The sequence below is a fragment of the Carassius auratus genome, chromosome 41 (genome assembly GCF_003368295.1).
Source record: "Carassius auratus strain Wakin chromosome 41, ASM336829v1, whole genome shotgun sequence".
Taxonomy (NCBI): domain Eukaryota; kingdom Metazoa; phylum Chordata; class Actinopteri; order Cypriniformes; family Cyprinidae; genus Carassius; species Carassius auratus.
In genome coordinates this window covers 6,230,136-6,254,457 of record NC_039283.1, presented here as the reverse complement: position 1 = coordinate 6,254,457, position 24,322 = coordinate 6,230,136, and the positions used below count along the sequence as shown (strand labels likewise).

Sequence of the window (24,322 nt, the reverse complement as noted above, 5' to 3'; positions counted from 1 at the left end):
TTTTGTTACTGTGTCTTTTAGACTTTAATATGTAAATGACGTCTGCACTAAAATACTAATTCAATATTATCGACACCGTAAACACAGCAATATGTGTACATGCTTAATGTCCTTTATATTTATATATATGATAAACATTTCATATTTCCAAGCATCTCTCCTTATTGACGTTGAAAAATGGCAGTGTGTTATGTAAATATTCAATTAAATTATAGTAGATATTTTGTCAGTGCCCATTTTCTTTGGAATGATCTTAAAAGCATGAAATGGGCTTATATTTTTCCCTGTCTGGTGCCTTTGGCGTCACAGGACTGTCATTAGTAAATAGCTTAGGACTGTGGCATCAGTCGATCAGCATTGTCATTGCATTATTTTCCTGCGGCTGATCAGTCACACGGCATTTATGGCTCAGATGATTGGCTTAAAAACTTCTATCTACTGCAATTAAAGACCTCATTGATTATTTCAAACAGACTTTATACAATGTGACTATTTCAAATGGGTAGTCAGTGTTTGCTTTAAATGCATGGTTTATTTAAATATGAAAATGTTAATTTTTTATCCCGAGGCCATCCAAGATGTAGATTTAGAGTTTATTTCTTCATCGAAAGAAATTTTGAATTACATCACTTGCTCAACAATAGATCAAAACAAATCAATAAACTTTTTTTTTGAAGCAAAAAGCTGCACGTTTGTAAGAAATTAATTCATCAATAAACCTTTTTTAATTTCAAATCATTGCCCACTAAAAATCGAGTCCTCTATCCATAATATTGCTTTCTCCAGTGCAAAAAGTCACCTCATCCGATTCAGGAGAGAAATTTGCACAAGTACCATTTACAAACGAAAACAGATGAAAAAAGTTCTAAACAAATATTGTTTTTGGACAGCAGATGGACTTTCACCGGAGAACATGTTTTTATGGATTTTTGACAGGTTTGCCAGAAGCAATGGTTTAAAGTTAAAATGCCTTAATGTTTATTTATTTGTCTATTACAGACGTGCAGCTTTTCCCATCATAAGATGTTAATTGATGAACTGGAGTCGTGTGGATCATTCGGCACCCATTCACTGCAGAGAAACCATTGGTGAGCAAACAAGTAGTTATATACCCATCAAGAAGCCAAACACACACATATTTTAGTAAAACCAGCAGCTTTCTTTATTTCCAGCTTGCAGGGTGGTTTTATTAGGAACTCATACAGACGCTGCTGAAATTCAGCCATCCCAGCTGAATGCACTGTCTAGCCAACTAATCACTCTAATTAGCTTAAATACATAATTAGCTACTCAGGTATAACAAGTTGCAGCATGCCATGGATACCCCTCAATAATCCAGATAAATGAAGGTCAAAAGAGTAAAGATCTATCAATTTAAGCCTTCTAAACCACAAGCCGCATTGATGTGTCGTAACATTTGGAAATTCACATCCATCACGGTATCACTGATCTGAATAAATATCTCTTTCAAATAACAGAGATTAATTGCTCAAAGGGAAGCTATATTGACCTGGCAGCTATGTGGTCAGAAATCATAAAATGCATGAAAAATTATGCACTTTTTTTATATATATATAATGTTTAATTATTTTCTGTGACACCATTGTTAAACCACACCACATTAGTGGCTTTGAGAGCTTTGTAAGCTGCTTATGATATACTTTTATGAAATATTTGTTTACTGAAAGATAAAGGAAGATTCAGAGGATTACAACATCAAAGTGCACCTCTCTCTCTCTCTCTCTCTCTCTCTCTCTCTCTACTGTATACAAAGCGGACAGAGTTCATACTGGCCGCAAGCCATCAGCTTATTAGTCCTGACATTGCACTAATGAAGAGGAAAAATTCTGCATCTATACAATCACCAGCCTTCTTTTTTTATCTGCCTCCCCTCTCTTTCTCTCTCGCTCTCTTTCCGACCAGAATCTGACCAATTACATGAATCTATTACAGCAAAATGAAAACATCCGAATGTGCTTGTGTCTGGTCTTGCTTTTCCAACTTCCAAATGAATTAGACACAAATTACATTTCAGAAACATTGCTTCTGGAAACCAACGGACTGCTTCTGCTTTGCCACAGAAAGGTATTGAACTGTGGCATATCTCATAACGATCTCATTAAAATTAAACAAATGCTTCTGTTATTGTTATTAACTTTTCATTTTTATTTACTTTAAGAACGCAGAGCTTGTTTCAGGTGCATACTGAATGACACAAACAGCTGCAGAGAATCCAAAGGCCTTTGAACTGACAAAAATAACTGGCAAAAACAATCTTCTTTAATCGCCTCGGTGCCGTGTGCAGCATTCGCTCGCAATGGTTTTATCTGTAAAAGCAGCAGCAAAGTCCTGCAAGACAAATTGATATTAATGCTAATGTCAATAATGATGAGAGACGAGTAAGTTGGAGTATGCCCCCATGGATTCTGGGTAATTTGTTGTTCTGTCCCAATGCAAAAACGTGTGTAGAAAAAAAAAAGAAGATCTGACAGGATTTGCTTTGTGGATGAAAAGATGAAAAGGAGCTCTCTATCCCTCTCTGTCTTTCCCCTGTTCTTGTTTTATTGATTTTTTTTATTTTTTATTGAGCGATCAAGTCGATGCACTGGTGCAGCCTACGGTAGGCTAATGATGAAAGAGAGAACATTGCAGCTTGTGTCATGTTCTGTATGTGTGCAAACGTGTGTGTGAGCTTCAAATCCAGCTACTAACACTTTCTTCGCTCACTCGCTTGCTCTCGCACACGTGCAGTGTTAATCTGAGCATTGATGCTATAGTGGGAGGATAAGTGAGGACTCGGATTCTGCTGTGCCGTGGCAGAACTCTTCATACCCTCGTGGCTTTTGAGTGACACAAACACGGCTCAGTGTTGATCGATGCGCAGACATCAGCACACCCCAGAGATGGATCATCTACAGCCGCTGAAAACACTCCCAAGACGAGGCTGAAAGCTCTCCGCCATCATACCGATAACTCCAGATATAGTGCACTCCAGCTATCTTGCTCACACAGTATATGCTAAAACACAAGATATCCAGCCATCTCTATCTCGCCCCAACGGGCACACATACACACACGTCTCTAGGGTAAGCCAGGACGAGGAGAATAAGGGTTGAATTCTAACATCAAAGGTTATTTTTTAGTTACCATATGCCCGTGGTTCGACAATGTTTTTTTAAAAAGGGATAGTTCACCCAAAAATGAACATTTTTGTCATTGTTTACTCACCGTTATGCTGTTCCAAACCTGCATGAGTTTCTTGCTTTTGTGGAACACAAAATAAGATATTTTGAAGAATTGTTGTAATCCTACAGTTTTGGTAACTATTGTCTTCCATTTAATGGTAAAATCTAAGATTTTTTAAAAATATATATTTACTTTTATATTCTACAGTAAATTATGACAAATTTCATTTTAACGTTTGGGTGAAAGATTTCTTTAATTTTAGACTGATTGGGATGACACCATAGACTGTATAAAACATGGATGTAGTGTCCGTGGTGTACTGCATGGTTTGAAAGTGAAATTTGCATATGTGCTTCACACATCAAATAGAACTTTTTTGGTTCGCAATATTTCAACGAATTATCATCAAATGTGAGATTTCACTTTAATCCATTACAACTTTATGCATTTATGTTTTCCTAACTAAATATATTTTTTTCTTATTTTTTTTTACAATTGTATATATTTTTTATATTCTTTATTAAGCATACATAAGTACCATAAAAATATATTTCTTTTTACTCAATTGTTTTTGTAATATTTATATTTTTCTTCTCTTTTTCCTTCATATAAAGTTAAACTTGCATTGGAACAGAGCTATTGATAATTACAAAGATAATATAATTTTAAATTATGTTAATAATCTAACTACCCATCTAGACTAAGTTCAGTTTTAGAAAATATTAATTGTTTTAAGACAGAAACACACTTATAAGCATGTAGGCTTGCACATATAACTCATTCATATCTTTTGTAACATAGAAGAGGATGTTTATTAATATTGTGCTTGACTGTGTGCAGTTTGTATTTGTTAACTGACAAGGAGGAGATGATCACAGCTCATCACGGCTCATGATTCTGCGAACAGAGATTGTGGCTTATATAAGGTCAAGTCTGGTCTTCAAAGATCAAAGCTCAGATCTCATCGCTCAAAGGAAGAGAGAGTGGGGAGGTTCAGAGAGATGCGTACTAAGAAAGTGAATAAAGTTCTTACCAAGATACAAGAGAATTTACTTATCCCCCTGCAGGCATGTGTGGAAGGCAAGACCCTCACATTCTCATTTGCACAGAAACCCACATAAACAAGCCTTCCCATGTTCACACACAAATACAGTTACAAGATAAATAAACAAAGGCAATGAGTATTTTAAAGAGAGTATTCTTTATGAACCAATTCTTAACACTGACCCCTTCAAACCCCTTCCCCAGATATGATGTCATAACCAAACAAACTCTGATTGGTGGCTGAATTCTGTCTGGACTGTACAGTACAAAGGCAATAAACATCCTCCACTGATTTCCATCGCACACATGCACACTCACATTGCCTTTAGTTACAGTGCAGTTTACACAATTCCACATCATTCCATATAAAAAAATAGTGAGAAAGCTAAAAAATAAAAATATCCAAAATGTGTATTATTAATAAATAATAATAATAAAAAATGCTCTGAAAGAAAAAAAAAACAACAAAATAATTCTTAGCTGTTAAGACAAAGTGAAGCAGTATTTATTTATTTCCTTTCCTTATGCATTTTGAAGAGGAGTTGGGATTATATGATTATGACTGTGATGTGACATGGAGGACAAATTTTAAATATGGGTCTAACTACATAAAAATGCAAAAAACATATTCACAGCGTGAGAAAGCAACACTAGAATGGATTTCCAGCCTTAAATCTCAGACATTATTGTTGGTGTACCGCAGCAGCTTGTGAAATAAGAGTGGGCTAAGTAAAAAATGTAGTGGTCTATCACAGGGGCTGACCTGCTTTCACACATGTACATGCACACACACACACACACTGATCACGAGGGAAGAGCTGCACTTTATCTGTCGAGCTGCGTGTCAAGTAATACTTCACATCATGGTGCCAACAGCTACCTGGAGCTACTCTAAGGGGGAGAGAGCAAGATAAATTTCTAGAACACCTGCAGGATTTCTGGTATCCACGAAGCTGCAGCATGTGTGTGTGTGTGTGTGTGTGTGTGTATGTGTCTGTCCTGAGTGAGTCAATTATGCATTATAGCAGCACAAGGAGTGAGAGGAAACAGCTGAATAATCAGATAGAGAGGCACGAAGGAAAAAGAGAGACAGATAGAGACTTTGTGTCAGTGTATTTATAATGCATGCGCACCCTACTCTCTCTCTCACATGCACAATCACCACATAAATAATGAAACACTTACAATGCAGTACAACCCTGCATATCATCTGTCTCTCTTTTCTCTCTCGTTCACTCACTAAGAACAGAACATTCATTACATCACTCATTGGCAAGTCCAAATGGAACATGAGGACTGATTTTAAAGGTTCTAAAAACTTATTGGTAGCTAAAAGATTATCATTTAATATAATACTGTTCAAAAGTTTAGGGTCAGTAACATTTTTTAATAGTTTGTTTTTTAACATCCCACTATCAACCAAGGCTGCATTCATCTAAACAAAAATACAGTAAAAAAAAGAAAAAAAGAAAGTAATATCTGAAATATTATAACAGTTTAAAATATCTGTTTTCTATTGTAAAATGTAATTTTTAGAAGTCATTGCTTCAGTCTTCAGTGTCACATCATAAATCATTCTAATATGCTGATTTGGTACTCAGGAAATAATATTTGCGTAATACTGATAACAGTTGTGCAGATTAATATTCTCTAAGAGCCTCTGATGAAAGTTCAAAGGAGCAGCATTTCTCTGAAATAGACTTGTGTAACATTATACAGTAAATGCCGTTAATGTCACTTTTGATCAATAATGAATAAAAGAAAGAAAAGAAAAACTCATTGACTCCAAACTTTAACAGCAGTGTAAATTAACATACGAGATGTATCAGGTGTGCATCATGTTTTTCTAAAAGATGTCATTTGTGAATTTTGGGAACAGATCCCATTAAAATAAACGGTAAAACCAAGAATTACTGATAGCAAATGATATGCACACACGTTATGCATCAGTGTTGAAAAGAAAACTAGGTTTCTCTCCCATGTACTGATAGAATAAAGCAGTCACAATGAATCTAAAATAGCAGCTGACCAGCCCTTAACACAATATGTGACTTTAATTTCCCAGCCAAATATTGACCTCAACTGACAATTCTAGCAACAATGTCCAACCCTGTACTTTGACTATTTCACAATCAGTCTAAACAGAGGAGGGGAGGGGATAAAGCCTTTGGTGATTGTTTGTTTGGCGATGGGATGACAGATCTATTGCCTACGTTATGTACCTCCTAACCAACATTAGTCAGTACACCAACATTATTTTGCAGTTACACACATTACCCATCATGCATCTAGTCAGCACAGTAACAGTACTGCCCAGACTCTCACTACAGTGTAATGGTCATCAGGTACAACACCTTTTCAGTCACATTTTCAGTCATTTATCAATTACATCAGAACTTAAATCGATCATTATCTTCAATAATCAATTGATAGGAGCAGGAACACAGTAGCTACTGGTCTCTGTATTTTTTGTTTTTTTTTTGCTAACTGAGAGAACATACAGCGGGATGAACAGAGAGATAAAAAAATAAAATAAATAAATAAAAACCCCAAATATGCCAGAGGTACATTCTGTTTAAGTTGCGTAATCAGTGGTACTGTTGAAAAAGATCATGAGAAAACTACAGAATAAGAAGAAATCAGCAGTTAGACTGATGGACTGATGGATGGCTAAATGGATGAATGGATGGTCAGAATGATGGAATACTAACTGAATGTCAAAAGGACAGACAGTGATAAGGACACAACTCAACATGGGCAAAAGGCATAAAACAAAAATGATCTGAAAGCTATTTAGGTAGTATTAGAGTAATTGTGAAGATTTGCTATAATGAGAACAGATGAAAAGATGGACAGAAGGATAGATGTATGAAAGGACATTATAATGTTTCTTGTTTTTTCTTCACAGGCACTAATGTTTTCACAGTCATATAGGAGGAATCAAAATTCAAAAATGTCTCCAGAGTCTAGAATTGCTACAAAGCTAAAACATTTAAAACTATATCTACCAATTCCTCCAAGTATATCAAATTTAACTCATTATATATATTCATTATATTTGTATAGATAAATGATATGATGGCAATGAAAACTGAATACAATGGGCAATAAAATATCTAAGTCAATTCACAGTATAACATGATACATTCTCGAAAACATAATATAGCGATAATATTTCTTTTTGTCCTCAAGAAAAAGCTACATGAGAATTATAAATCCATTCTGTACATGCAGTCACAGAATATTGTGTTAGCGCCTTCTTCCTCAGTAAGGGTCAATGACAGATCAAGTGTACTCATGGCACACTTTATTAATTCAATCATTCTACATCCATCTCCTTGCCCCCCACTGCGCTTCCATGCCGGCTGTGGTGGACTTTCCGCTGACACACACAATTCTCGGCACTGGAAGAAATGCTGACTGAGGGGATTAAGCGGCTGTGTGTGATTTGGTTTACACAACACGCAATTCAATACCTGAGCTTGTTATTTCTTGACTTGATGACATGGGGGTCTTTAAAAAGTGGAAAAGCCCTAAATTTCATTGCAAATTATGACAAACCTTCTCCAGGTGCTCTTGTTTAAACAAGACATGAAAGGGAGACAAACATCACTTATTTCCAAATGAACAGGTGTATCAAATAAAGGGCAAATTAATCTGTTGATCTGTGACAACATGTACAATCCCTCTATGCCCCCATAATAAAAGTGTAACTGTCACTTCTTGTGATGTGTAACTGCACCCAGAACGCTACAAAATCTACTGAATATCAAATTTTTGCTAAATCATTTCAAAGCTACATTCAACTACAACATGGGCAAATAAGCGGTGCCTGACGTCAAATAGGTATTCAGAAACTGAATGTCTGTATGACTGACATCAATTCTTTTGCCAAAATATATGGTGTAGGTTGCTTTTGGCTACAAATCTATAAGTATTGTATTTTTTCCTTGACCCCTCATTACTATATGCTAACGTTTGCACTGACAAGAGTCAGCAACTTGTGCTTTATTACATGCAACTCTGCACTGGAAGTAGGCTTGACTTGAAAATGCACAATCAGTGACAATGATAGCCTCAACTCTTCTAAACAAATGCCCTTTACCATCCCAGAAACACTGCAAGCTGTCTGTTCCAGTTCTAAAGCATGATGATTAAGGAGCAAAACAACATGCAGGATCCACTCATGGTCCACCATTTATAATTGTTAACGTACAGTTTTTTTTTTAAATATTATGTAGCCATCTAGTGCCAATCATAAATATTGCAACCCATCATCGTTTGATGAAAGACAAGTATTGCTTGTATGCAAAGAAAGGACCATCTTATTGGGCAGTGCCGTGGATCTAGTGGTGACAATTAAAAAATTCTGCTATCAAAATAAATAAATAACTTAGTAAAAATACTCTTCGCAGCTATAGTCCCACTATTTAACATCAGACACAGCTGGTTTACCCTTTTGTTAAAATACAACCACAGTGAGAGCAATAAATAGCATAAAACAAAAGGAAACCTGAAGGGAAAACATTATACAGGAAAAATTGCTACATGTTTGTTTTGTTTGTGTTCTTATTGTTTTTCTTTTGAAGTATGTCTCTTTAGAACAAAACGTCATCTCTATTTGATGTCAAAGTGACACCATGGCATTGGAGTTTTCATAGGACAACAAAAGTTTTGATGAGTGAAATGGCTCCATGTTAGTTCTGATTAGCTTGGAATCAGAAATACAGAAAGAGTGACATAGTTTCCTTTTGTTTACTCTGAGTTCAAATTTCAATTAATACATTTCCAGCATGACCTTGAATTGGAAGCCAAAGGGTACTGATGGCATAACATCAATGTTGCAAGTGTCCAGAAAAAAAAGAAAGAAAAGGGCATTTCTGTATCTATGTGCATCAGGTTGCCATGGAGACACTTTTTCAGTCAGTGGGATGATGCTGATCATCTGAGCCTCTCCAAGACTGCATTCAGATTGAATATAGATTAATTCTGTGTCATCTGTAAATAAACTGAATAGCCAGTTTGAACCCAAGCAGTTTTTGAGTCTGTCGTCCCATGTTGTATGTGGACAAAGCAAAAATGTATTTTCCTTGTTTGAGGGAGTGTTTATGTGTAAACATGACATCATTACTTACAGAAAAATTCCAGACATTTGCTATCCACTGTTCTCATTGGAGGAGAGGACCACAGAGGACATCGTAATACTTAGCTCAGACCGAAGATGGAGAACGGCTGGAGTATCCATTGTGACCGTGGCGGAATTTGGTGAGCCATTCCCTGCGTTGACTGTTGTTTCTTTGCTGCTCTGGTCACTGTCGTGGATGTTTTTCTCATCTTGGTGCGGCGCATGTATGTGCATCACACTCCAGCTGCGCTGCACAGTAGAGCTTACACACACGCGCAGCAATGAAGCCCCGTGTCATACCTCACTCTCTAGGCTGGAGAAATGGGCAGAACCACGACGTGAGCACAAGCTTTTGGCTTTGAGAGGCAGGTGTGGGGAGTAGAATCGCCTGGGCTGGGGCACAGACCGAAGTCTCTGGTACTGAAGTTTAGCACTGGCGGTGGCTGCCTGGGAGGAGCTGGAAGCAGCCCCAGGAGAGAGCACAGGTGGAGGGGACATGGATGCAGAGGATGGAGGTGGAGGAATGGGTATGGGAAGGGAGTTGGGAGCAGAAGGTACAGGTAATGAGGGAAGAAGTGGCTGAGGTGGGGAGGGTGATGTCTGGGGTATGTGTTCTGAGAGCTGGGCTTGTTGGGAGCTTAGGTTGGACTGACTTCCGGATTTGGATTTGTCAGGTTTAGGGGGTGGTTTGGGCCGAGAGCTTCCACTGAAGCTGTGGCAGTGGGGAAGCAGATCATCCTGGCTGTGAGATTGAGTGCTGCTCTGTTTGTGGTGTATGTGGGGCCTACCATGCCCATACTGTGTACAAGTACATGATCCTCCATCTGGCATTCTATCCCCAGACCTCTGACCTTTACTCTTTGACCCACTGCCACTTCGCTTCTCACACTTCATCTGCAGTTTGTCGACAGACCAATAGCGTCGCGGGGGTGGCAAGGAAGTGGGAGGGGCGGGCCACTGTGAACCCAGCCCTCCACTGCCTCTTCCAGATCCCCATCCGATTCCTGGACCCGAACCCCAAAAATCACCTGCCATACCCCATCCTTCAGCCCGACCCAAAATAGAGTCATCTCTACTGTTGACACTTCCACCTTTCTCTCGAGCAGGGTATGTTCCAAAAAACCAGCCCCCACCTCCAATTCCACTAGCTCCACCCGCTCCAGTTCCTTCCCAGTATCTTTCAAAACGGCCAAACTCTCCTGAGGACCCCTCATCAGAAAAGCTTTCCTCTGCTCTTATTCTATCCCGCTCAGATTCGGATACTGCACCTCTTCCTGCCTGCCGCACTCTCTCCTCTATTCTCTCCCTTTCTCGTTCTCTCTCTCTTTCCTCTTCTTCCTCCTCATCCTCAGAGTCCCACTCATGGAAGGACAGGCCTTCTCTTGTGTTAACTCGCCCCCTTTCATAGTGGAGAAGCAGTGGCCTGCGTTCTCCTACTCTCCCTTTTACCTCTCTCTCTACCCCACTACTCCTCCGTCTCTTGGATGAGGAGAGGAGTGTATGTAAAGAGGAGGGAGGGGAGGGTCCGGAGACCTCTGTGCCAACTGCTTCACCTCCACTGACCCAGAATTTAACCGAAGAGGGGAGTTTGTTGAGGTTGGGATAGCGTTTACTGGATTGCTGGTGTCGCGAATGGGAGCTTTTGGGTCTTCTCTGTCTACCTCTACCTCCCCCACTCTCATTCTCTCGTTCTTCCCCATCGTCCTCACCTCCATCTCTCCTCCCTCTTTCTCTCTCTCCCTCCCAAGCTGAAAGGCTGCCTTTGTCCACAAAAGCACTGCGATATTGAGTGGAAAATGATGTGTACTCTCCTTCTCTATCCCCATCCCCCTCTCCATCTCTCTCTGCCTCAACATCACCCTCCTCTGGCTCAGACCGCTTGCTGGATGACACCTTCTTCTTCTTTTTGGTTTTCATTGCCTTCTTTTTCTTCTTTTTCACCTTGTGGCGCTTCCTCTCTCTTTCTCTTTCTCTTTCACGCTCCTCCCTCTTTTTTCGTTTTTTGTTTTTCTTCTTTTTCTTTTTCTCCTTTTCTCTGTCTTTCCTATGTTTCTTCTCTCTTTTCCTTTCTGTATCTCCCTGGGCTCCACTACTTCTCTCCCTGTCCCTCTCTCTCTCTGCCCATCCTGCCCACCATTCCTGGAGTTGTGCTAGTTGACTGCCACCCCTTTCTCTTTCTCTGTCCTTCTTATGCTCCCTATCTCCAAAGGTGCCCCACGGTTTGCGTGGGGGTATAGGAGGGGGAGGTCCATGAGTGAAAGATCTAGGGGAAAGTATGGACCGCTCTCGGTCCCTGGTTCTGTTGTGGCCCTGCAGAAGACTAGACTCTTCGGTCAGTTCATCCAAATCATCCTCATCTTCTTCCTCAGCCTCTCTGTCTTGGGTGCTGCGAGATGAAGCTGTGGAAGTGGATGAAGGAGACGTGGAGCGTGAGGATGTGGCAGAAGATGTGGTTGAGGAGCTGGTGGTGGATGATGAGGATGATGTGGAGGTGTAGGGGAATGAGGGAGAGGGGGATGGAGGAGTGTAGCTTGGGGATAGTGTGACAGGAACAGGGATGGGGAGAGGGGGAGAGGGTCTCGGTCTTCGACTCGCACCCCTGCCTCCACCTCTCCGGACTAGTGGCAGGATGTTCTCGTACAAAGGGCCACCAGGTTCTTTGGGCTTTTTTGGTCGCCGTTTCCTCCAAAAGGATGAAGGGAGAGGGGGAGAGGGGTGCTGGAGTGGGGGGTTAGGAGTCAGTGAGGCTGGGGCCTGGCTTTTTGGAGGAAGCCTGGGAGTCCCCAGAGATTTAACCCCTCTACCCTGACCCCCTGCACCAGTACCCACTCCCACCTTCTTTCCCATACCATGGTCCATGCTCTTCTCCTGGTAGAAAGCCACACTGGTTGGTGGGGGTTGTTGGTGGGCTCTGGGGACTGTTTTTGGAGTTTGAGAGCCTGTTTGTTGGTCCACACATGGCCCAAGTCCCTCTGGATCAATAGGTCCATAGTAGCGCTTATATCCATCTAGACCACTCGCTGTACCTCCACCACTTGCCCAGGAAGGTGCCACCTTTTGGGGTAGGGGTCCTGTTTCTGTTAGACATCCTCTCACACCCATGGAGGTTGTGGCATTAGCGGTTTTGGGTAGTCTCCACCGGTCCACAACCGCTAACCTGCGATCTGGACGGGGTAAGAAAGTAGTGCATGGTAGTGGAGCTCCTACAAGTTGAGTATTTGTGGGACCCAAGGCCGCTCCAGAATGAACAACTGTGGGAGGGGATCCAGGAAGAGGTGTTTTGTGAGACTGAGAAGGTTGAGGCTGTTGTGGTTGCTGCTGCTGTTGCTGCACTATGGCAATGGCTGGAGTGGATACAGCTGAAGTGACCACATGTGAGGAAGAAGCAGGGACCATGGCAGTGTGATGGTGTCCAGGAACTGTGACTTTAGTCCCACCTTGTGCAGTTTCATCTTCAATACTGCAGCAGCTATACATTCCCTAAGAGTAAAAAAAAATTAACATATAATAGTGAAATAAGTGATATTCTGATAATATGGGCAAATCAGTTTCAATTACATAAGCATCACTCTCATCTAATCTGCACCACAGGCATAGTCCATGTCACAATCCTTCTCAATATACCCAAATACTCCCATAAATATTTCTAGTGACTAATAATCAGTTTCTCTCTCACCCTGCTGAAGGCCAGTAGGAAGTCCAGTTTGCCGGATTGGCCCATTTTGCTCATGCAGTGCCGCAGCCTCCAGTAAACCAGGTGTTCCCAGGCGAAGACCAGCAGACTTAGGCCCATGGCCACCAGCAGCATATAGAACACACCAGCCATGTTGTCTATGTCTAGTTTGGAGCTCATCACCTCAATTTTATCATTATGACAGATCCCTGAGAGCCAGAGACGCTCTAGCATCTCGATCTCATCTAAGTAGAAAGGGGAGAGAAATACAATGCATTAATTTAACTTTTCCTGTTTCTCTGTAAATAAGTTATTCCAACTACTCGGCACAAATACATCAATAAAACATGTATGAATGCAATATGGTAGTGACTTTCCTCTCCAACATCCTTGCTGTGGCAGAAAGCAGATGCAAATACTTAATGTGTGTAAATCTGTTGTAAACCTACAGTAAACCAGGTACTATTTAAGATATTAGGAGAATTATGTTGAAAATATTTTAGGCCAGAGGTCAAATGAACAGGTCCCTGTGGGTAAAAGAAACATTACTGTGAAGGTCTGTTTAGAACCTGATCAAAGAGGGCAGTCTTTGTTAATCCGGAAAGAGTGAAAGGAAGAGGAAGAGAGCAAGAGGCCTGAAGGCTAGCAAAGGCTAGGTCCTACATAATGATTTACCAATATCCTCTTTTCCTCATAGGTAAATGAGAAAACAAAAAAGGAAGGAGACCAAAGTTCTTTGTCTTTTCATTGCTGCATTGTATCATGGGAAATGAGAGGATGTGGAGAAATAAGTAAAAGGCTGGTGGAGAAGAAGAAAGTGACTTTGTCATTATGACAAACAGCAGAAGCACCTCTTCTATTCAGAGAGAGGGAAGTTAACATAAAAAGAGGTATGAAGACAGATGGCAATAGGGGAAACAACAGTATATGTGCATTGTTTATGTTGTATCAGTGTTTGTATGAGGGTGTGAAAGATGGGAACAGAACAGAAAAGGAAAAATGAAATAAGATAGAAGGAGCAAAAGAGTGACAGACAGAGGGTGGAAAAACAAGAGGACAGTCATTGAGACAGAACGGTGAAAGGGTGAGATCATAATCATTTGATTGTGCTGGAAGCTGGTCAGGCCTGCTGCAAACTCAATAAAAAATAAGAACCTCACCTTCTATCTACAAAAAGAGTTTGTGAATTACCCCAAACCTAACTAGACAGTGGCATGTACTGCAGCATTTACTGCTTTAATGAGGACTGGTCAACAGAACCACATTATCTTAGCTTGGGACATCTAAAAACATGCTGTGTAACATAATAAAAGCATATCATCACCCATCACACGTAAATGACAGTTGTTCTCACAAAGGTTGAATTATGGAATCTGTTACTTGTGCTATCCAAACAAACTATCCAGCAAAGTGTAACCTGCGGGAATTACTCTCTATGTAGATGAGATGCCGCAGACACATCACATAAAACATTTCACAAAAGAAAATTCAGTCAAGCAGGACGAAGAAGCATAGGCTGAATTCCACATGGGACTTGAACAGATAACAGCACGAGCCCGGCTCAGACCCGAGCACTGCCTCACTCTTTTGACACTCTCCATTCACCTCCTTCTGACTCCTGGCCAGTGGCTCTGGCAAACCATTTGACTAACCACAGCCAAACTCAGCAGGTGTGTGATACCGGGAACATACATACACACACAACTATATGCTAACACACAGACACCATTCACACACACAAACACATTCAGTACAAATGTGCGCACAGCACATTCTAAACTGTACACACAATTTCACACCTTTTCTCTCGCCATAACAGCTTATGTTTGTCAATGGAGCTCAGAGTAGGCACAGTTAAGTGGGCACATTTAACATTTAACAAGACAGTCTTTGCCATCTGCATATGACCTCCGACACCATTCCCTGTGCTGCCCCCTCTGATCCCACCCTGACCCAAACCACTATCACGCTAAAGCAAATACTGCTCTTGGATCAGCCTTAAAGGTCAGCACTTTTATAAACAGATCGGAAGTGCCATGTCTTCTCTGACCACTGTAATAAATCCTTGGAATTGTTAGTAGGTGAAGAGACTTCTTTTTGAGATGACCGCTGCAAAGAAAGCTGCTGGCCCTGAGATAAAATATCAGGTAAGAAGAAGTACTTTTGCATGGCACTGAACAATAAGGTTACCTGCAGCGTTTAAAAGACACAAAAAAGGCTGCAGATGGACAAGTGGTTTCCTGTAGTTTTTAAAGGCTCTACAGAAATGTTGAGTTGATATACCTTCAATAGAACCTTCCAGGATAAAAAAGTCCCTATTAATTGCACATGTAAATCTTCTCGGCTGTTAAGCGGTGGTGTTAGTTAATGGAACCTGGCACCAGTGTGACAATCTCACTGTGGGAACCTGGCGTGCATACACATTCTTTCAGTCTCACTCTCTGACACACCAAAAGCCAAAGAGGATTTAAACAGCAATTAAATAAACCATCCAATTGAAACAAAACACTGTGATAGCTAGTATGTATACGTGTTTGTGTATGTGTGTGTTTAGAGAAGGCAAGGAGGAGGGTGTATAAATGACAATGAAAGAATTAGTACTTGGACAAGCAAATTTGAATCAGATGAGTTCCACTTTGACTGCTAATCTATAACAGCTAATCCTCGAGAATGGACAGACACACATCTCACTTATAGCACACAATAGCTTGGTTCAGAAAACTAGTGAGCTGCTGGCTACAGAGGCAACTGCCTTCAAAAGACAGTATCCTAACCATCAAGGAACATTCTAAGTGAACAGTTTGAAACTTGCAATGCTTTGCGTACACCATACAAACAGCACAGGAGGAACAACTCACAGTGGTTTGTTGTTAGCATGTTGCTAAGCTAATGACATGACACTCTAATAAACACTTTACAGCACATGATAAAATTATAGATTTTAACTATTTTTATTGATACTTTTCAGCAAAGAATTGTGAAAAAATGTAAGCTTGCAGTGCATTCTAAATGTTCTTTCTTATAAAGGTACATGCGATGTTGCCTTGAACAACTTGCATGGGTTAAATACCCGATCAAGTAGATTCCTATTTAAGTCTTAAGATTTCTCTAACAATAATTAAGTAAAAAAAATCAACAACAAAAAAAAACAGCACTGAGCACAGAGTTGACACCAGCTTGTTGCCTTAAAATCTGGCCTCTTAGTCAGCTCAATAGGTTTTGGAACATACAGTAACAGTCTTTTTCTCTCTCTATTTCTCTCCCCCGCACACCACTTCTGTCATTCCCAAGACTGAATCTTTGATACATGCCCATCTCTTTTATGCATCAGTAGGTTGCTATCATCTCCTTTAAAGCAGTAAACAGCCTGCTAGCACAAAGACAAATGTCACCTGCCAGACAACAAAGATACATATTGCGTCATGACAAGGAAACTGGATTACACCAAGATGGCTTGAAGCTAGCAGTACAGGCTAATGAATGAAGTCTTGTTAAATATGCATAAAAAAAGTCTTTAATCTCTCAAAGTCTTTTATCTTCTCCATCCCAACAGCATAAATGCACTAATATACATCCCCCTAATTTTAGCACTTTGATACTGCAGAACCTTCAGAATCTCACCGTCGCCCACCAGCTGCAGTAAGGCCAGGTCCAGTGGCCGTTTCCAGCGGGAGTTCTTGATCAGGGCGATGCCGTAACCAGTCGTGGCGAACACTTTCCCTGAGCCGATGGTCATTACTTTACAGCCTTCATCTTTACGAGCCATGTAGTTCAATACAGCCGCATCATAGATCAAGGCATCTAGCTTACTGCAAACACAGACAGGAAGAGTAGGAGTCAGAAGAGACAGAGTGTGAGAAGGAGTAGGGTGACAGACATAAAGACAGTATTGTAAGGTTGGTTGTAGTGTGGAGACATTATATTAACACTTTTGCTAAAAACGGATAAGGAAATGACAGGCTCAGGATAACCACGGTGTGGATTAACAACTCTTGATAAATAGAGGAAGAGTGTGTGAGGTGTACAAGGTTAAGAGAGGAAGTGTGGGAGGAGGGGAAAAAAGTGCAAACACATCGTAAAGAAACTCCTGTTTGTGAGAGCAACATGGGGCTGGGAGGTGTAAGGAAGAGAGTGGAAGAGCAAAAGATGTTAGAAAGCATGTTGGAAACAAGGTTACTGTTATGATAAATGTTACAGAGACAGAAACTAAAAAACACAAGCATTTCTGTAAACTGAAATATAAATGCGTTGGCAATGGAATTAAAGCTAAACTGGAAATATAAATGTAAGCAGCTATAACTAGGATTTAAGCAATGCTTGGACTTGGTTAAGCACCTGTTTTTTTTTGTTGTTTTTTTTTTTTACATATATAGCATTTTCAGACGATCAGTTATTTCAGGACAATTAGAGATTAGAGACACAAACATTTTCATAGTTATCACTCTTATAGTTATCTATTGTCCGAATGTAAAAAATCTGACATTTCAGAGTTGTAGACTTTTGAACAAAAGAAAATTTAATATTCTGCTTGTCTTGGATTATATATTATATATACTATATATATTATATAGTTTTAGTGGAGAAAAATAATGACAAAAAAGAACTTTACAAGAACAGTACAGTTTCTATCACTTAATCCCTTCATTATAAATGTGCTCTACAATGCGAATGGAATTACATCTAAATAGTCCCTTGCACTCTTGAAAACATATTCCGAAAATTCAAAATTCATAAACTAAATCCAGTGTTCTACATAGTGAATCCTGACCAATTCAAAAGCAAGGTAGATTAGCGATGTAAAATGCTGGAAAACAAAGTAATACTTTTCAAAATTACAAACAAGTGAGACCTATCTATGCACCATTAAATAAAAAAAAAAGCATAATACAAAACAATATTCAAAACTTTTTGAGAATCAGAATACAGGAAGTCAGTGAGAGTAAGAAAGCCAGCACAGACCCAGTCTTGAGGTGGGAGATGGCATCCTCCACACTTTTCTGGTTGTATTTGATCATGTACTGGTGCATGTCTGGATAGTTACTGCGGATGTTTTTCTCTGTGCTTCCGTTAGGGACAGTTCCAAATTTCAGAGGGGGGTACTCCTCTGTGGGGTGCTGAAACTGAGAGAGGGAAACACAGTATGAAACAGTGATAGAAATTGATGTTGCATTTGTTTTTTCAAATTAATTAGAGAACTAACAATAGGGCAGAATTAAAAAAATATTGTAAGCTTCAACATGAATGACAGTGAATGTATGTTAGAAACAAGTCTAGAGCTACTGCAGCTGTCAAAACCAAGTATAATACATCATAAACCGAACAATATACAAAGCAGCAGTGCTGATATGCACATTGTGTTCATTCTGCTTTCAATAAAAGAGAGCAATAGTAAAGCAGATGGGGGAAACTATTTTCCTTTAAAAAGGGATTACAAAATGTACATGAGGCAGTTAGAAAAAAAGAACAAACAAAAGCCATTGCAAGTTAAATGGCTTTAAGGATCCAGATTTGATGTAGCTTCTTTTCTGAAAATGACACAAACACCATGGAACACAAATACATTTAATTTGGTGTACACAAGTACATTCATTTGGCATGACAGCAAATGTCTGTTTCCTCAAGAATCTCTCCCGATTCATCAAGGTCAACACTGAGAGCGAAGGGCAAAGGAACATTTCCATGCTAGTATGCCAAATTACTGAACATTTCACACATACACACTTAATTACCCTTTAAATGCAACATAATAGCATTCAGCTCTTTAAAAGACAAATAGTGAGAATAGAATGTTTCTTCATGCTGTTCATCCACTTAGTAGCCAATTTAAACTGATGTCAATTTTTCCAATCCCACTCTAGTCTCTGTAGTCTTACTGTATATTGTGAAGTTTTGATCCTGAAATACACGCCAACATAACATCACAAATGATGAAAACTTTTTTACTCTATGTCGATCTACATGCACTGATAAACACAAGCTTTCTCTGCAATCCTTCAAAAGCTCTGAAACCCCTATTCCCTCACCTTTTTATCGCTGAGACCAGACACAGTGTCGATGTATTCCTCTTGGATCATGAAGGCAGCCAGGTTGGCAGTGTAGCTAGCAAGGAAGATGACAGCAAAGAAAGCCCAGACAAGAACCATGATCTTGCTAGTGGTTCCTTTGGGGTTCTCCACTGGAACGGAGTTATTAAAAACCAGAGCCCAAAGAAGCCAGATTGACTTCCCTATTGTGAACTTAGAACCTCCGGCCTCTGACAGAGAAGAGCAAGTGAAACGGAGAGAGAAAGACTCTTAACATTGACTTGAATTTTAAAGGCACTTTAATTATTCATCAGCTCAAAAGAAAATAAAAAGTATCAAAATTGCTAAACTGATAAAAAAGGCTTCATAAACTTTTCCTATGCAGATGATGAGGTGCGAAAGGGGTGCCAGTGCCAGAGGATGAAAAAGAGAACAGAGGAAGGAGAGGAATATAGAACACAAGTCTGCAGTCTTTTATTATACATATGCAAAACTGCCTGCACCACAAATATCAAGCACACGTCCAGGCTAATAAAGAACAAAGGTGAACTCATTAGGACTTCTGAATAAACTCAGTGACTGTACAAATGTACACATAATATAACGCTTGAAACTACTAAAGTTTGACCTTATTAAAAGTTTACATGCAGGACTAAGAGCAAACTGTACCCACTCTTGCCACTCTGAAGGCTACGGTTGTACCCCACTGGACTGAAGAACTCAAAGATGAAAACCGTCACTGCCACCACGGTCAGGCACATTACAAACATCATCACCCACACAGCAGGGCTGTACGGCTCTGAGAAAGAGAAAAGGACAGAGAGAAATCAAAACCATTAGTAGTGTTGTTTTATTTATTTATTTTGTTTGTTTTTTATTTGGTTTTTTACACAATAGTGCAGAAATTAATACCTGGCATGTAGCAACTGTTAGAACTGGAGGAGACCTTCAGAAATGGCTAAATTATGTTCACCTAAATTAACTTTTTAACTTAACTAGGAATTTAAAACATTATTATATTTGTGAAAAGAAAACTATTTTATCTGTTCATGCATTTTCTGGGTACTGAACTCATGATCTTGACCTTGCAAAACAAAACAAAACAAAACAAAAAAAAACAAAAAAACAAAACAAATGGCAGACACCTGTATTAAAAAAAAACTATTTTAATTGCATTTTAAAGTATATATTTTTGTCTGTTCATGCATTCTTGACATTGATAGAGCTATGCTCTTAAAAATGAGAAAATTTGGCAAACACTTGTATTCAGAGTGACTTAAATTTAATTTCAAAGGAATAATATATACTTTTATCTGGAAATTGGTCCCATGACCTCAACTTTTCTAGTGCTATGCTCTAAAATAAAATAAAATAAAATAAAATGCACTTCTGGCAGACACTTCAAGCTACTTTGACTATTGCAACTTTTCATAGCGATATATTTTTATCTGTTCATGCAATATCTGCGAATTGAACTCATTAATTTGATGTTGCTAGATCTACGCTCTAAATTAAAAAAAATATATAAAATAAAATATAAATTAAAACAAAATAAATCTTCAGCACTGATTCTGTTTGAAAAATGTTGATTTAGTTCTTCTCACGGAAGAGTGATGAATAGTTTGTTTTGAAGGGGAACTGTAAGTCTGATTGATGAGCTCTGAAATTATATGCACCAGTACCTGGAAAGTCATACATCATAATCATATGCAGCAGAGACTGATTAAAGTCAAATATGATGCAGCATTATGGCTAACATGAGACACAAACTCACCAAGAAATGCAGAGGGAGACACGGTTCCATTACTGCGAGAGACCATGACACTGATGCCCGTCTCAACAAAGGGCACAGAGAAGTCCACGACCTCTGACCTCTCCTCGTTGATTGTGAGAGAGCCGATCGCCATGTCTGCCCGCTTGTACACAACCTAGTGAACAGGAGTAGTGGAAGATTGTATTTTTGCCCTTTTGCCACTTTTATTAGCAGTAGGAAAGTTTTATTTAGAGGATTTATAGGGACTCTTTACAGGAGCAATACACCTAGTAAAATTCTGCTGTGCCCCGGTACAGTTTTACTGATTGATCCTTGTTTGTGTCGTATGCCGACCTGACAAAGAGGGTAGACTAATGGACCAATGGATTTGAACATAACCAAAATGTCACAGACTGGCTGAGGTGGAGATTTCCCTACCTTTGATCTTCTTTGGAACCTCAGATTTGCTCAGAGAACATGTGGCAACTGAGACTTGCAGAGGATTGAGAGACTGAAAGGCAGGTAACTACCTACCAAGCTAAAATATGCTAATGTGTGAATGAGTACTGCAATAATACATTTTAATAGGATAGTGAAGAAGCAACAAGAAAATACAGGAAGTGAGAAAGGGACGAGGACTGGGACATGACTCGAACCCTGGCCCCCATGAGTGCAACAGTATTTCATATGTCTGGAGCAACTACACTCTGTGCCACAGCTCTGACATAAAAAATGCATTATGGATCAAAAAAGGCCACAAAACAAAGTTGCTGACCACAGTTACATGTGGTCAAAGTGCTTATGCAATTGAATGTGCTTTCTGTAAATGATATATATTAAAAATGAATTCAAGTGAATATTAGTTGTTGGACATTAAAATTAGATGTACATGAATGTAAAATTCATGAAATGTAATAAAACATTTACATGTAAAACTAGTAATGATATTTCTGCAAGAAATGTAACAGTTTTATAATATTTACAGATTATAACAAAACTCTCAAAAGCACATTCAATGGCACAAGCTCTTTGACCAACTGAAACTATATGCTCAACTATCTTTGAATGTGTTCAATATAAAATGCTGCATAATTTCGAAAACTTAATTGAACCTCATTTCTCAAGGGCTGGGCACCATATGGCACCCGCATCCAGATCTCTGGAACATCCACATGTGGCCCCTGGACAGGACGTGGTAGACCTAAGTGATCTGCCACCAGCACTGGTAAGCACTATCACCCAGGCTAGAGCTCCCTCTACGAGGCAAGCCTATGCTTTGAAGTGGAGTCTGTTTACTAACTGGTGTTCTTCTTGCCGAGAAGACCCCTGGAGATGCTCGATTAGAATTGTGCTTTCTTTCCTGCAAGAAAGGTTGAAGAATAGGCTGTCACCCTCCACCTTGAAAGTGAATGTTGAAGCTATCACAGCACATCACGATGCAGTGGATAGCCAGTCCCTGGTGAAGTCCCTGGTGAAGCAATACCTGATCGTTAGGTTCCTGAGGGGTGCCAGAAAGTTAAATCCTCCTAGGAAACCCCTGATACCCTCCTGGGATCTCTGTTGTCCTGACTGGACTTCAGAGGGGCCCCTTTCAGTCGCTTGATTAAGTAGGGCTGAAGTGCCTGTCTCTAAATACAGCGCTCCTGATCACGTTCACTTCCATCAAGAGGTTCTGTGACCTCCAAGCATTTTTGGTAAGTGAAGAATGTCTTGTGTTCAGGCCAGCCTACTCCCACGCTGTCCTGAGTCCCCGGCCTCGATACGTGCCCAAGGCTCCCACCACTCCCTTCCAAGATCAGGTGGTGAACATGCAAACGCTACCCCCGGAGGAGGCAGATCCAGCCTTGGTGTTTCTGTGTCCCGTAAGAGCGTAAGAGCATATACGTGGACTGCACCCAGAGCTTCAGAAGCTCTGAGCAGCTCTTTGTCTGCTTTGGAGGTTAGCAGAAAAGGAAGGCTATTTACAAGGATAGGTTGACCCACTGGATGGTGGATTCCAGCCTTGCCCCATAGGGATGAGAGCTTTACTCCACTTGTAGCGCTGCCTCTTCCTGGGTGTTGTCGTACAGTGCCTCTCTGGTGGACATCTGTCAAGCTGCAAGATGGGTGACACCTAACACCTTTGCAAGGTCTTACAACCTTGGGTAACAGGTAATTGGCGGGAAGAACTGGTTCGGTGTCAAGCTAGCTGCACAATTCCCCCTTAACAAGTGGATGTAAGCGCCTTTCTTCTCCCAGTAGAGTTCCCTGGTTGGCAAACCCTGGTCAAGCATCCTCCAGCACCCCTGGCAGTCAGACTAGGTGGAGTAGTCTCATCCCAGGCTCAGTACTGGTGTTAGCATGCCCAGAGTCCCAGTCAGCCACTGTGCTGGGCTAAGAGTCCATATGGTGTGATTCCATATGTGTATACTTCCAAGGTAACGTTTCTCTCTCGTAAGCCTGTGTATTCTCTTGACAGACCCGCTCTGTCAGTCTCTTCTGGCAGTTTTTCCATCCCTAAGTTAGGTAGAACCTGCCTCTGAGACCCATTACATATGTAGTACTGCCACCTGGGTCAGTCCATATCAGTATCTCCACATGTCACCTCCCCACAGGTAGATTGTGGTCTCTGTAGTGACCTTTTCATGAAGGCCCGCCTCCCCATCGTTCTGCCAGGCTGAAAGAACTAACATGGAAGATTTGAAGCAATCTTTCACAGAAGGTGAAATCTTTTTTGTGGTTGGAGCAGCAGCATGGCCTTCTCCAGCTGCAATGTATTCACCGTTGGTCCCCTACAGTATCAAGGTCAGTGAATCTGCACTGGGGCTTTGGGTAGGTTAGGATCTTAGTGTAGATTTTGTCTTGACATGATACAGCTTGTCAACATTTGCAGTGCCTCAGGGTTTTGACGGTGTTCAGATGGTGGCGTTTTCCATAGACCCCTAATGTTGTCATGACATAATTTGTAGTTACAGACAGATAGGGAACATCTTGGGTTATGTACGTAACCCTCGTTCCCTGATGGAGGGAAAGGATACATTATGTCCCCATGTCATAACCTTGAACCATTCGTTGTTGCTGGGACACGTTCTCGGCTCCTCAGCGTAAAACCTAATAAGTGGATGCATGCTGTCGCCTTATATACCCGTGTGCACTGGGAGTGGCTCAGCATGCAAAATCCACTAGCCAGTTTCATTGGCGTTTTTTCTTTAACTCAGAGATGATCAGTCTCCAAAGTTAGACCCCTAAAGTCATCACAACATAATTTCTCCATTCCCTCCATCAGGGAATGAGGGTTATGTATGTAACCAAGATGAAATTTAAACAGCAGTCATACTACTTTCAATGTTACATTAAAAACATTACAAAATAATACAAAAAATCGAAAACTGTTGCTACAAAAGTCACCAGGATTTAACACTGTGGTTCTTTGAACCCTACCCGCAGGCCCCATAGAAAATAAGGGCGCACTTTCTTTTTTTTTTTTTACATGAAGTACCAGCAATGTCACTGGAAGGAGGCCATGAAATGTTAGGGAG

General features: G+C 40.3%; 1 protein-coding gene across 1 annotated transcript in view; it reads right to left on the bottom strand.

Moving 5' to 3' along the window:
• Nucleotides 1–4,368: 4,368 nt before the first annotated feature.
• LOC113059934 (glutamate receptor ionotropic, NMDA 2D) overlaps nucleotides 4,369–24,322 on the bottom strand; it is a 71,693-nt gene continuing 51,739 nt past the window's right edge. The window contains exons 9-15 of the mRNA XM_026228639.1: nucleotides 20,826–20,979; nucleotides 19,725–19,850; nucleotides 19,052–19,281; nucleotides 17,988–18,148; nucleotides 16,650–16,837; nucleotides 13,032–13,273; nucleotides 4,369–12,835 (exon numbers count right to left, since the gene is read on the bottom strand). Coding sequence (XP_026084424.1) covers nucleotides 9,650–12,835; nucleotides 13,032–13,273; nucleotides 16,650–16,837; nucleotides 17,988–18,148; nucleotides 19,052–19,281; nucleotides 19,725–19,850; nucleotides 20,826–20,979 — 4,287 coding nt within the window. The 3' untranslated portion in view covers nucleotides 4,369–9,649. The remainder of the gene's footprint in view (nucleotides 12,836–13,031; nucleotides 13,274–16,649; nucleotides 16,838–17,987; nucleotides 18,149–19,051; nucleotides 19,282–19,724; nucleotides 19,851–20,825; nucleotides 20,980–24,322) is intronic.